We start from the raw sequence: 14,300 nt of genomic DNA on the forward strand, positions 1-14,300 counted from the left end.
TTCAGTCTCCAGCACTGGGGAAAAAATGTTCCCAAGACCTGAGTTCTCTGGCCAGTTCTGTGACCTCCTGGCTATAGAACCAAGGACAAGTTATAGCACTGCTCTGACTAAATGCTCGTGACACCCCACTTAAAACATTTTCCATTCTTACCCACCTCCCTAGAAATGTTTTTGACCTTTTTTCCCCTCCTAGAAACTTTTTCCTCTTTGTCTTCTAATTTTCCTCCTATTTCTCTAGGTCTCTTAGGGGCTCTACTCTGTCATGTTGTAATTTTATCCTACCCGGACTTTCTCTTGACTCTTTGCTATCCCGTGTCCTCTTCCCTAGGTGATCTCTTCTACTTGATATCACCATTTTTGGAATATTATGTAGTATTTTTAAAGGAAACTATGAAGCCAGGTATATTTTCCATGTTGTTTATGATCTTAAGTTTCATTCATATTTTGTTTGTCCTGTGATACAACCATATAGAAATTGTGGTTTATGTAGATAGAACTGAGAAGGGAAATAAGTGGACTTTATTGGATTTGAGGAGTGGTGGATGAATGAAAATATCCTGCTTATGAAATCAACTTCCCTCCTTCGGGAAGCACTTTATCCCCTACTCCTTCCTAGAGAAGCAACAGTCATGGCATTTTCAACACAACTACAAGGTGGGCTTATAATCCAGGTGAGAACCACAGAGGACCACAGTCTCTCAGATACAGTTGAGATACAGTCATTTTTGAGACTTCCCTGCCAGCAAGGAAGACTATCTTTTGACTGGATGTTGGTAGTCATCTTAACTTCTGGGATGAGCCTTCAGTCATCAGGATGAAGCTAAATATAGGAAAATCAAGGCAGAAGAGAAAAAGAACAGGAAGAAGGAAAGAGAAAGAAGAGGAAAAAGTAGCAAGGTTAATCTGAGCTCTGATGACCTTATTTGAATTCCTAGATACAGCTGTGCCTAAAACTGCATCTACCCCACCTGATTCCCCTTATTACTTAAACTAATTTGAACTTAGTTTTTGTTATTTCCAAACAAAAATTCTGATAGATATAGGTTGACAATCATGGGCAAAAAGAAAAAAAAATTTTATTTAAAGTACCATTAATTATACTAAAACTACCCCCAAACACACACACACACACACACACACACACACACACACACACACACGTAGCTAAAGAGTGAGTTCAGGTATAAGGACATCCACCCACATCATTCATAAGAGGAATCAGGCCAATTGTCTATGTGAAGAAAGAGTTGATTTTTTAAAAACAAACCTTTATGCATTGAAAAACAACAATCTGAAGTATTCTACAATATAAGTGCTGTCTTGAATACAAATCACTGGAAAGGAACGGGACACAGGACCCTTCAGCCAGGGTCATACAATACGTGGTAAAATGTTTGTATTACTAGAGGAGGAGCTTGGGCCACTTTGTTCTGTGGAGGGTTTGGCCACCTCTGGTTCAGTAACAGCCTCTGGCTTTCTGGGATCCTCTACTAGAGGAGGCAGCTGGACAGTCTCAATAGTGTGCTGGACAGAGCCCTGCTGATCAGCTGAATTCTGAACATTCTTAGTGGCATCATCTTTTATTTTGTCTGCAGTCTCTTTGGTGGTCTCATCTGCCAAAGGATGGAAAAGACGGAATGATGTTCAAATATGAATGACTGCATATTCTAACTTTCTGTTAGGTTGTAAATCATTTTGGGAAAATTGTGGTTATAATGATATAAAAATTGTTCATTTGTAAAGCACATTCTAATGTGCTAGGCATCATTCTAAGCACTTCACATTTACTGATTCATTTGATCTTTTCAGCAGCACTACAGAATAAGCATTATTCTCATTCTCATAAATAGGCAAATGCATCTGCATATCATGGTTAAGTAAATTATCCAGGAGCCCACACCTGGTAAGTGGTAGAGCCAGAATTTCATCCCAAGTACTTTGATACCAGTGGCCTATGCTTAACCACTAAGCTATATTACATATAAAAGATTTGCATAATCCTAGAATTTGTCAGTGATAAAAATTCAAAAGGTAATTATAGGGCATAAAGAGGCAGACACAGTGAAAGAAAAGGGAAGGAATAGAAAAGGGATTGAATATGGGAGAAAAATGGAAAATCCCTCATAAGGCGGGTGGGTGGCTATGGCTAAAAGCCAAGTTTCTTGAAAAAGAAAAATTCTCAAAATAAGAAAGGGTAGACTAATAATGTCATAGCCAGAAATAAATTATCCAAGACTAAGTTCAAAGAAATTGACCTTCCTCTAGAAGAACCTGACTCCCTGAACTATGGGAAGAGGACTGTCTGGCTGAGGGCTATACCTGTTTGGGTTGAGTGATGATACTCTTGAACCTTGTTCTTGCTTATCTCAGAAGGAAGAGAGACATTGGGTTTCCTCAGGGCCTGGGGCCTGGGCCGTGGTTTGAGGTTCCGTGGCTCATGAATCCAAGCATGCTTGAGGGCCTGATCAGGGGTCATACGAAGAGAAGGTTCCCATCTGCACATCAACAAAGCCTGGCATGGATTACTCTTATTTTCTCTTAATATTAAAATAATTTTAAGAACCCAATAAAGATATTTTTCATTGAGCTATGTCCTAATCTCAAATATATTATCACAGAACAAAGATTATATCAAATAATTTAAAAGTATCTGAGAACAACTACTAGAAACAATTTTTTTTTTAAAAAAATGTATGTGAGCTGGGGAATATATTAAATTTCAAATTTTCTAGATTTCTAGAAATTTTCTTAAAAGAAGTATTATTTAAAAACCTTACCTATTTGGAATTAGGATTTCATAGGCTAAAATATTAGAAACAGATATTTAATTTCAATTCCCAAGATGTGGGATTTGGACCTCCATATATATCATAAAGGAAATTATAGAATTTTAGAATATTAAGATTTATAAGGTGACTTGGATATGATACAGGCAAACTTCTAACAAAGTAATAAAATGCATTTGACGGAATTCCCAACATAGAATTACCTAGCCATTCTCAAGTAATATCAGTAACTTGGCAGTAAAGTCACAGATCCTCCTATTTCAATTTTTAAAAACTCTGATTCTTTAAAAGTTCTTGATTTTTATTGGACCAAAATTGGCTCACTTTTCAGTGAATTTTACCCAGGTCCTAATTCTACCCATTAGCATTTTGCAGAATAAAATAATCTTACATGTCAGAGTCCCTCAACTACCAGAAAACACATCACTACTATTAGTCATAGTTAGTAGTTTCCACCATCTAACCACCTTCCAAGGTAGGAAATTCTAGCTATTCTCCATCATGCTGGGAATGAATAGCTGCCAACTGCAGGGAGATGGTATTACTAGTCCAGACTCAAAGGCATGAGCAATTCAAGCTCCCAGTTTTTTGTCAAATGAACTGCTTCTTAAACTTCATCTCCCCTCTTCTGGACTTCTGGAGCCTGCCAATAAAACCTGCACATAAAGCTAGGTGTTTACTAATCCTATTGACTTTAGCTAAAAAAATTTGGTTTCTCACTCCATAAATTGCTGATTAGCAATATATATATATAGATAGATTAGGGAGTAGACCCCCATCAACTTGAATCATCTCTTACAAGTTGTGAGCAATTGATGTTTTACACTAAAAAAGAAAATAATATTTTTCTTGTGCTAAGCTGTGTTCAGGATGGCTGGGTTTCTAGACAACTCACCTGTCTCACTGGGCAGTTTCTGGCACTTATTAAGGCACATTCCCTCTATGGCCTGAGCATGGAGCTGGGGGATATGTTGGTAAAAATAGGGTACAGAATCCTTATCTCAATTATTCAGAGAAGTAAATAGTATAACTCCCATAGATGAAAATATTTTCAGTGGTATCTGATGGTTTTCCCTCTAAGCTAGAACCTAAATTACAGTATGCACAAATGCCAAAGAAGTATTTTGCTAAAATTACTCCACTGGAATAATGAGAGAATAATAAAGATATGGTCTTCTAAAACTAAACAACTGTAGAACTGATAGAGATGGAAGGTACTTTAGGAATGCCCCCACTTTATAGAAAAGGAAACTGAGGTCCAGAGAGAAATGATAACTTGTCGAATAGCACTCAGCTAATACTTGCACTCAGTGGAGATGGACTTGAGAAACTTCTTTAATAGTAAAATAGAAGCAATAGCCAACATTTTCCAAGAACCTTACAAACTGTACACTGTGTTGGGTGCTTCGTGTGGTGACTCCTTTTCCATTGTGATTTGATCAAAGTACAAAACCTAATTTTTAAGATTCAAAATATGCATATAGATTGTAAAAAGTTGTACGTAATAAATGTTTTACAACTCACCTGCCTCTAGTTCCCTAATGCAAGGGGATTTGGGCACTGAATCCTAGGGGAATGGAGAGGGGCTCTGAACCTATTATATTCTGGTTATAATAGGCTCACTAAAGAGGTTGCCTTCCATTCAAGAAACAGAAGACATTAGGATTTGCTTACAATCTCACTGGCATGCAGCTTCAGGTCAAGAAGATGACAAATCCTAACACACACTGTAATCTACACCAAATCTCTCTTGAAAACCAGCTGCATATCTGCAAAATACAGCAGATATCTGCCCTGATCATCACACAGTAGGGGGAGAGCACTGTTTCATGAGGCAGACATGAAAGCAATTTGGAGACTGCAAAATTCTACCATTGATGTTTTTATAACCATCTCCCAGTCTTAGACTTTCAACAGCAAACACATGCAAAAGTACAAGTACTTAAGAGGAAACCCAGTACTTAAGAGACTCCCCAACAAACTCACACCAAACACCTTCTGAGAAAGTCCAGGAAGCTGGTGTCATAGGTTTTCAGCACCATCGTGAGATCCTTGGAATCCGGGTATCTTTTTTTCCCCCTGTTGTTGGTTATAGTTTTAGGAAAACCTTTGGAATCTTTAGAGATACAATATTCTGTATTTAGTTCCAGGTGTAAATATTCACTGGTCACATCACAGCTGTCCACTCAACCACACTGCTTCCTGAAGTCATCTTTGCAGTTCTTCTACTTTCTGTCTTAACACACACCCTAACCCACCCATCCCCATACACACACACACACACACACACACACACACACACACACACAGTCTCAGTCACTTTGAAATAACCCAGGTTGATTATTCCATGAATGCAATTAACATTAAAAACAATTTTTCCTACTATTCAGTAGGTTCTGAGCCTCTTTCACACAACTTCTCCCTAAATCAAATGATAGTTTAGTTGAATATAAACAAAGGCAAGATAATAATGATGATGAATGATAATGGTGATGGCAATGATAATCTGAAGTGTCAAAAATGGCTTTGAACAAAAAGGATATAGTCCCTTTCTAAACTATCTGTGTCCTCACTTCTTCCCCACTAGCCCAAGTATGTGAAAATTTGGGACATCCACAGGTACAAGAAAGAAAGCTATTTTAGGAGAATGCTCTCAGGGCTCATTTACAAACCATACAAGCAAATCACCCTCATTACACCTTTACACTTATACCAAAATTTTGACCATAATTGGAATATTCCAACTTGGTTGGTTGCTGAAGACACAGTTTAGAATGGGGACAAACCACCAATGTATGGTTTGTCATCCCTAAAAAGAAGCCCCCAAAATAGCTCCAAAGGTTTCCAAGGATATTTTGTGCAATGCTTTGAAGGTAAGATCATTCACCTTGACATTCAGATCCTTGTGTGCATGCTTAGAAAAGTTGACCACTTATTGCTTATACCCTGTAAGTCTGCACCTAAGTGGTAAATGTGTATATGCACAAACACACAGTTTACACTATTGAATTCTCACAGAACTCAGTGGAGTTCAAGTTCTGCACATTCTAGAGGGTAAATAATAAAGTTCTACTACTTTTGTAACCAGTGTAATTTTCAGGTCCTCCAAAAGACAACCACTCTTACTGAATTCCTAGGAAACTCCCATAAATGTGTACATGAGCGTGTGTGTACATACACACACAGATATCTCTGTATTGATATGCATAAAAGTGACTGGGGGAATTATGTTGCTCTTTTTTGTTGACCAAAGAATTATGTTCACCAAAGAAGAATTGTGCTCCCAGTTCTCTAAACAACTTATCTCCTAAAGTAACATTTAAGTAATTGTTTTTCTCATCAAAGTCTTCCTCACACCTCTGGGCCTCCCCAATATCTAATCATTCTCTCCATCTTCTTCCTGCTGCTGCCTCGGGCACCCATGTGTCTCACTATCCTTGAGGCAACATCACTTTGCTGCTTATGAGGAGTATTAACTAGGAGTGGCTAGGAGCCGAGAAGCTGTTGGCAGCCCAAACATAAGAAAAGGAAAATCAAAAACCAACATGAACACAGTATTTACCATAGGCACCTTGTCAGAAGACTCATAAGGAGCTGTTGTCAAAAACAGAATCTTGGATCCTGCTTCAAACTTACTATCTCATAGATCATTAAGAATGATCATGGGAATTAGCATTTTTGCCAAGTGCCCAAATGATTCTTGTAATTTGAAAAGTTTGGGGAATACTGGAGAGTAAAGACCCTTGCACAGGAAGTGAAACTGTTTGAATGTTGCTACCAAAACCCTATTGCCATCCTATAGCCTAGTGCTGATGGTAGAGATCAAGTAGTCAGTGAAATGGACATGCATATGTCTTTGGTATCTCCCCTCCAAGATGCCCTGTGGTCCCTTCTTTCTAGTCACCACTATGATGCTATCTCAGTGAGGTCAGCGTTAAAGGCTTAGGATGTGACTCTTCTCCAATGACTTTGTCTAGCAGAAAGAAACATTAATATCCCCACTTTTCTTCCTCCAAATCCTTCAAAAATCCAAAAGGCTGAATAATGTAAGTGGTGGATGGGGAAAGTATATAGGGTCAAAAGACCAGTCCTATTGCTTAATGTGTGTGATATCAGTAAGTCAGCTAGAGCTTCTGCCTACCATCTAACAGCTCTGAAGAAAGATGAGTATGTGGACACCATTTTGTGGCAACCAAGACACACTCTTGATCAGAGAGGCAAGGTCTTCAAAGCTCCATCCACAATTGAAAGATGATGTTTTAAGAGATTTAATCACTGGAATGGCATGGGACCAACTAAGAATGGATGATACCTCACTACTGAACAAAGAAGGATCATGGAACACCTCTGCTTGCTGAGCCTTCAGATTTCAGTTTGGGGATCATGGGGAGTCCATGGAGAACAGGAAAAAGGGTCAGGAATCCGATATAGGGCTCAGGCCTGGGATGTTTTACCAAATGGTATAGAAGGAGACTACAGTATAATCCCCACATACTGGACCAGTACACACTGGTTCAGTATGTGGGAATTATACTGTAATCCCCATGAAACCATGGCTCCCCCATGAGAATACTTTGACTCTCCTATTGATGGGGCAAGTTGTGAAGTGAAATTGTGTGACTTACATACCCATTCTGAGGCCACTTTCAGTTGAAAATGAGAGTGGGAGGGCTAGGAAGACTGGGATGGCATAGCCTGTGTAAGCCCATGAACTAACCTGACAACAATAGCTTGTCAAGACCCTCTTCGTTATACAGAATACATGTATGATGATGTGAGGGGAAAAGAAAAAGAAGTGTGTCACATTAGAAGAGAGAAGTGATGGGAGGGGAAGGGTGGGGAAGGGGGGAATGGAAGGACAGCAGAATAAAATAGACATTATTATTGCTGTATGTATATAGGTGACTGCATGACCAATGGGATTCTGCAACCTGTACACTCAGAAAAATGAGAGATTATACCCCATTTGATTCAATTGTATGATATGTCAAGATCATTGTACTGTCATGTGTAACTAATTAAAACAAATTTTAAAAAGAAAATGCAAAAGAAAAAAAAAGAATTGTCATGCAAAAAATCAAAACAAAACAAAAAACAACAAAAAAGTACATGTATAAAGACATGAATTGGCATAAACATACTTTATATACAAAGATATGAAAACTTGTGCTCTATGTGTAATAAAAATTGTAGTGAATTCTCTAGTCATTTATTTTAAAAAATTGAATCAATAAAATAATATTTTTAAAAAATGTCATTCCAGATGGCAGGAAGGCCCTGTCTGTAGAGTCTTCTCTCCCTCATGTCTGATTTTGCTCCACGTTGCTAACATTAAAGCCAATATGACTTTTTAAAAATATTTAGTTATAAATGGAAACAATGCCTTTATTTAGTTTTTATTTTCTTTAATGAGGTGCTGGGGATCAAACCCAGTGCCTCATGTGTGAGAGGCAAGCTCTCTACCACCGAGCCACAACCCCAAGATGACTTTTTCTGCCTCATAACCCCTTAAGCTTTTTGTGGTTCTTCAGAGAGAATTTAGATCTGGAATTTACTTTATCTTGTCAGTGTCCTGGAAGCCCTACCTCAGTTGGTATCTTGTTGTTCCATCTGTTCAACGTGTACAGCACCACTCACATAGAAAGACAGAGGATCATAGAATTCAGGGCCTGGGAATTGTGATGAGAGGGGCAGCACAGGGCTGCACATAACACTGAATCCCAAAACTCAGACACATGACCCAATCATAATTGACCAGCAACAACACATCTACACCGAAATTGTTCTGACAGGCCTTAATTATTCATTTTATGACAGAGTAACAGTGAACCTGGGGCAGTAAGGGTCTTGGGGATTAGAAGTTTTGGGGCAATAAAAATAATGTTCCATTAATGATAAAACATAGCAATGAAATTCCCCACTACTCTCTAAAAGAAGTCTGCTCCAATATTTCTGCACAGTGCATGGCTTGAGAGAGCAAATTGCTTGGGAAGGTAGGGAGAACTAGGAGTGGAGATCATTATCTTCTGAGGTTCTAACACTTGCTGATAGGTCTTCTGAGTGGGAACCTGATCATTCTCCTGCTCCAATGCATTTGTATTGCCAAGAACCCATTCCCCTTGTGATTTCACCCATCTCATCTCCAGCATGCCATCTGGGACCACTTTTCATTGCCTGTAAGTTCCTAAACCACATCCTGCCCTTTGGTATGGGGACAGGAGAAAAGCAAAATATGAGATTTAGGGTATGGGAAGTACCTTCAAGACCTGTGACACCTCATTAGACACAATGAGATAAAGAGATTAGACTTGGGGACTTACCAAAGAACGTCTGTCTCCTGGAGGCCGTCTGAATGAAGTGGGCTGGCGGCAGACCCAGCACCTTCAACAAGCACAGTGTAGTTGGTTCACTCTTGGTGAAGTCACAGATTCAAAGACTGTTAAGAGCTAGGTGGGACTTTGGCCACATTTTGCCTTTTACAGATAAGAACTTGAGGATATTAAGTGATGACATCAAGTCAGTAGCATGGCAGACCCAGAGCTCATGTCTCCAGGGCTGTTTCAGTATCTTAAGATTCACATGCTATTCTAAACATACATCAGCACCAACAAAGGCAAGCCACCTTGATAGCAGCCAGATCTCTATGTCGGTACATGCTGATCACATTGAATTAGGAATGACACACCCCAGCATGGAACACTGGGAAGAGAAGGGACGGAAAGGAGATACAAATCACCAGAGAAGGCATTTCTTGTAAGATAAATTCCTTCTTGGAAAGAAAAGTATAGGCCTACTTATTCACTTTTCTCTACTGAACCTTATAGGAGTGTACAGATAAAGAAATTTATGAGTTGCTCTCAGCCCTAGGTTTCTGGCCATAATCCATGCACAATCCTGCCTTCCTGCTCCTCAACCCTACAGATATCAAGGGGAAATTGAGTCAGTCCTGGGGCAGTGGGAAGCTCAAGCCAGATGCCCCATTCACCTTGGTATTAGAAGCAGGAATGGTTCAGGGATATTTCATAAAATCATTACTAACCTTAAAAGTCATCTGGTCTGACTCCCTCATTTTCCAGTCCAGAGTGGGAAATGACTTGCCAAAAAGTCAGAACAAGGACTAGACCCCAAATTTACAAACTCCCAGGCCAGTGTTGATTCCACCATAGTTACCATTTCTAGATATTTTCATCTAAATTATTTTAATATTTTATTATTAGTTTCAAACAACAAATGAAATCATCTATATTTAATACTTCTCAAAGGCATTTGTCACTGATTAACTTTGAGACAATCTAGAAAACAGAAATTTAGCTTTTGATTTAGAGAGATTCACAGTCAAACTTTTATCAGTTTACTAGGAAAATCCTAAAATTTGAATTTTTCAAATTTTTAGTTATTTTCTCCATTTTGTCTAATTTATCTCTACAAGAAAACTTCATTGAAAAAAAATGAGATGTGATTAATAATCCTGTGATGAGTCTTAGTAAAGCCTTTTTATGGGAAATAGTCCTCCCAGGTTAAAAGAGCAAAAGTCATTACTGAACGCTACCCTATTTTTTGTCAGATAATTTTCAATTATTTGTTTCAGCTGATAGGTTGATAAAAATAATTTCTGATGATAGATCATTATTCATTTGTTACAGAGAATTCAAAAAAGTCATAGAATGAGGCAACATAATTAGAACAGGTTTCCTTCTTGGGTTCACATCTTTGGAATCAATGTATCGTAATGGCCTGGTCCTGAGCCTGTTCATTGTAGCAAGAAGTAATGTTGGGGCTGGGGTTGTGGCTCAGTGGTAGAGCACTTGCCTAGCATGTTTGAGGCACTGGGTTCAATTCTCAGCACCACATATAAATAAATAAAATATAGGTCTATCAACAACTAAAAAAAATTTTTTTAAAGAAGTAGTGTTCACTTACAGGTATAAAAATTAATGGGAAAAAGAGAAAACTCAGCTCCATTTATTCTTCTAAGAGGTGTATACAATGTGAAGTAAAATTTCACATTTTATGCCTACTAATTATCTTAATTTATGCACTAGTTCTATTTTAGTGATCTCTTGAAAAAAATTCTACACATGGAGCTTATGATAATAAAAATTTGAAGTTACAGTGATTGATATATTTAAAAATAAAGCTATATTAAATTAGAATAAAATTCTATATATGAGGTAGAATTTTAAAAAGTTCATTCAAGGAGGAAAAAGAGTTAAAGAAAGGTACAACTGTTAAAGAACTTATTCATGTCCTTTTAAAGGTAGATTTTGGTGGGTATTAGGTCACTCTTTTTTTTTAATTCTTTTGGCTATATTTGAAAGATTGCTTTAACAGTTTTATTTTTAAATGTCACAATTTACATTAAGGGGGAAATGGCATCCTTTGAAACTATGTAAATTTATAATAAAAATGTTAGTTCTCAAAAATGTACAAGAAGTATGTAACTTCAAAAACACTTTTAGGGAAACTTTGACCAAAGGAAAAAAAAATAGTATGCAGGCCACTGCCCTTGATGAGTCTGATGTAGCCCCATGTCAGGACGGAAGCCATCCAGGGACATCAACCAAGCAGGCCTTCCTCCTCACCTCCATGATGCAGGCCAGCTGCTCCACCTCATTCTCCCCCGGGAACAGAGGGTAACCCGTGTACAGCTCTGCCAAGATGCAGCCCAGGCTCCACATATCAATGGCCATATTGTAGGGGTGACCCAGAATCACTTCAGGGGATCGGTAGAACCGGCTTTGGATATAGGTGTACACTATTGGGGCAAAAAGAGAAATCTGATGTGGGAAAGCTGGCTTTCTCTCTGGGGCCCCCTCTCCAGGATAGTTTGGCAATTGAAGATGGCAGATAATTTAGAATCCCCCTATCCCCACCTTCTTACCCTATTGAGCTCTGCAAGATGAAAGTAACATCAAAAACAAAACATCATCAAATCCTCACAACAACCTGATGATAAATGAAGGTGCTATTATCCCCACTTTATTGATAAGGAACTCCAAAGTAGGCATTGTTTTGAGCAAGTTAAAGCAGGGTACTTTAAAACACTTTATGTCAGACAAGTTTTTAAAGAAGCAAACCATAAAACTAATATAAACTAAGTTTTCAAACTGTCAGGTGAGCTTTGGAAAGATAATTTCTGACAGTTTGTGATTTGGCACTGGGGGAAGCATATCAGAATTGGAAGTGTACAGAATGCAAAATTTAAATTCAATGTCTATTCAATATATTATATATAGATAGATAGATAGATAGATAGATAGATAGATAGTATAATGAAGTACTAAAAGAAAAGCTCAACAAAAATCTCAGCAAATAAAGATAGAAAGAAGATTATATTGTAAGGGGCCTAAATTTTACAGATAAGGAATCTAAAGCCAGGGAAATGGAACATTTTGATTTTTCCTATGTTGTGATTTCCTGGATTGAGAGGGGCTATAATCACTTCTTTAATGTTTAGATTGGTTATAAGAATGTAATAATTCTGTAACTTAAAATAAATGTTTGATTAAAAACAACTTTTATACCATGCCTTTTCCAAAATGAATTTGAGTACTATGCCAAGTTCATATATACTTTAAAACATGAATTTTAATGGCACCTGTGTGGTGCTTAGCAAGTGCCAGGCACTATTCCAAGTGCTTTAGGTAGATGAATTCTTTCAATCCTTACAAAAAGCCCTATGAAGCAGGTACTATTTTTGTCTCAATTTTAAAGATAAGAAAACTGAGAAATTGTCAAGATCATTCAGCTTCCAGTGAACAGAGCTGGGAATTGAAACCAGGAAGTCCAATTCCAGTATCCATACTCCATACTGCCTCATAGTTAAAGATAAAAGGAAAGTCAGGAGAAATATAAAGGAGGAAGTTACTGTCAGAAAGCAAGTATACAGTAATTGCAAACTCAGTTCTGAGCATCCTGGCAGCCCAAGATAAATAGCAACTAATAGGTTAATATAGTTGCCAATATCTAAAAAAAGTAAACATACAAGTTCTTTATGGGGAGAATTGTTTTCTGGATGGAATTATTATAGGATCCATATGGAAAAATATATTAGGATATAGGTCCTCCAAAGTGGTTCTGCAGACTATTTGGGAATACCTATCCGGTAGTCCTTTCTGCGGCCTCAGAGGGCTCCCTCTGACACATTCTGACACCAGGAAGGCTGGTCCCAAAGTCTTTTTGTGTGTGTGCCCTTAATAGAGCCTGTGTATCTTTCTAATCATTCTACCTATTTTATTTTACTTTTTTTAAATCTTTCTGTCTCTTACATTATACATAAGCAACCCAGGACAGGTAATATTTCATGTTTTGGTTTTGGTACCCAAACCAGCAAATGATGAATACCAGAAAATAGACATTTGTTGAATGGTACATGTTTTCTACATCAGTCTTGACAGAAGCCAAGTTAATTGAACTTAAATCAAATCCAATAAAGGTTGATGCAAATGTGCTCCAGGGCTACTTCCTGCATTCTAGTTTGGGAAAAAAAAAAAAGTACAAAGCCTAGAGAATCTAGGACAGTAAATCCCAAACATTAGAATGGCTGTTTTCTAAAGTGCAAACTCCTGCGCACTCTCCAGAAATTTAGTAGGGTGAGGTCCTGGAAACTATAATTTTTCAAAGGTGTTTCTAATACACCTGTAGTTAGTTTTGTGACCCAATGTTTATTGGTAATTTCATGTCCACAGAATATAAGATCTTTAAAGAGCCTCTATGGTATTTGAATCTAATTTCTCATTTTATAGATGAGGAAACTTAGGCTCAGAGAAGTGAAACGCCTTGTTCAGAATCATACTAGTAACCCTGGATGGCTGATCCTAGATTGGAACCCAGGTAGTCTTGTGTGTAAATGGAGAGAAATTGCAATGGGAGAACTCTGACAGTAGGGAACCTACCTTTCTGGTGCTCATAACAACTGGACCCAAAGTCAATAACTTTAACTGCGATTTGGCCCTTTTGGTATAGCACTATATTTTCCTAGCACAAAGAGAAAAAAGATCAAGTTTATAAAAATTAATGTTGTCCAAGGTGCTCCGCTTACTTAAATGCTCACCCCTACAGGGCCTAGTTCAAATCTGACCACCTTCAAACTCCTCCTCTGGCATCTTCTCTACATTCCATTGTGCTCTCCTGCTCTTATTTCCCATTGACTTGTAGTCTACATCTTCTTTGGATTCATTATTCACTGTTTTGCATGTATTTTTCCCCATATTGATTATGTAACTCCTGAAGATGGTGGGTTTATTAATATCTTCTTCCACACCCAGTTCTGTGCCTCACTTGCCTTACAAATGTCACTGAATTGGTTTAATGCCCCTGTAGACCTACCATTATGACAATAAAGAACATAAACAAACAAACAAACAAATAAATAAGTTAGATCGAGGTTTGTGTGTGTCTCACACTGACTTTGGGGAACCCATAAAATGACAAAGTGGAGATTCTGGGCTCTCCTTTCAGCACTGGCTGAGGTTGGAAGATTAAAGTCCTACTTTGTGCCTCAAGGATCTCACT

At 38.0% G+C, this 14,300-nt stretch overlaps 1 protein-coding gene across 1 annotated transcript in view; it reads right to left on the bottom strand.

Annotated features, from left to right (window-relative positions):
* Positions 1-1,371: 1,371 nt before the first annotated feature.
* The window catches only part of Dyrk4 (dual specificity tyrosine phosphorylation regulated kinase 4), a 44,811-nt gene continuing 31,882 nt past the window's right edge, over positions 1,372-14,300 (bottom strand). The window contains exons 10-15 of the mRNA XM_077799087.1: positions 13,682-13,763; positions 11,369-11,541; positions 9,107-9,167; positions 4,773-4,902; positions 2,320-2,495; positions 1,372-1,613 (exon numbers count right to left, since the gene is read on the bottom strand). Of these exons, the coding sequence (XP_077655213.1) occupies positions 1,372-1,613; positions 2,320-2,495; positions 4,773-4,902; positions 9,107-9,167; positions 11,369-11,541; positions 13,682-13,763 (864 nt within the window). The remainder of the gene's footprint in view (positions 1,614-2,319; positions 2,496-4,772; positions 4,903-9,106; positions 9,168-11,368; positions 11,542-13,681; positions 13,764-14,300) is intronic.

This window comes from Urocitellus parryii, chromosome 5 (assembly GCF_045843805.1).
Source record: "Urocitellus parryii isolate mUroPar1 chromosome 5, mUroPar1.hap1, whole genome shotgun sequence".
NCBI lineage: Eukaryota > Metazoa > Chordata > Mammalia > Rodentia > Sciuridae > Urocitellus > Urocitellus parryii.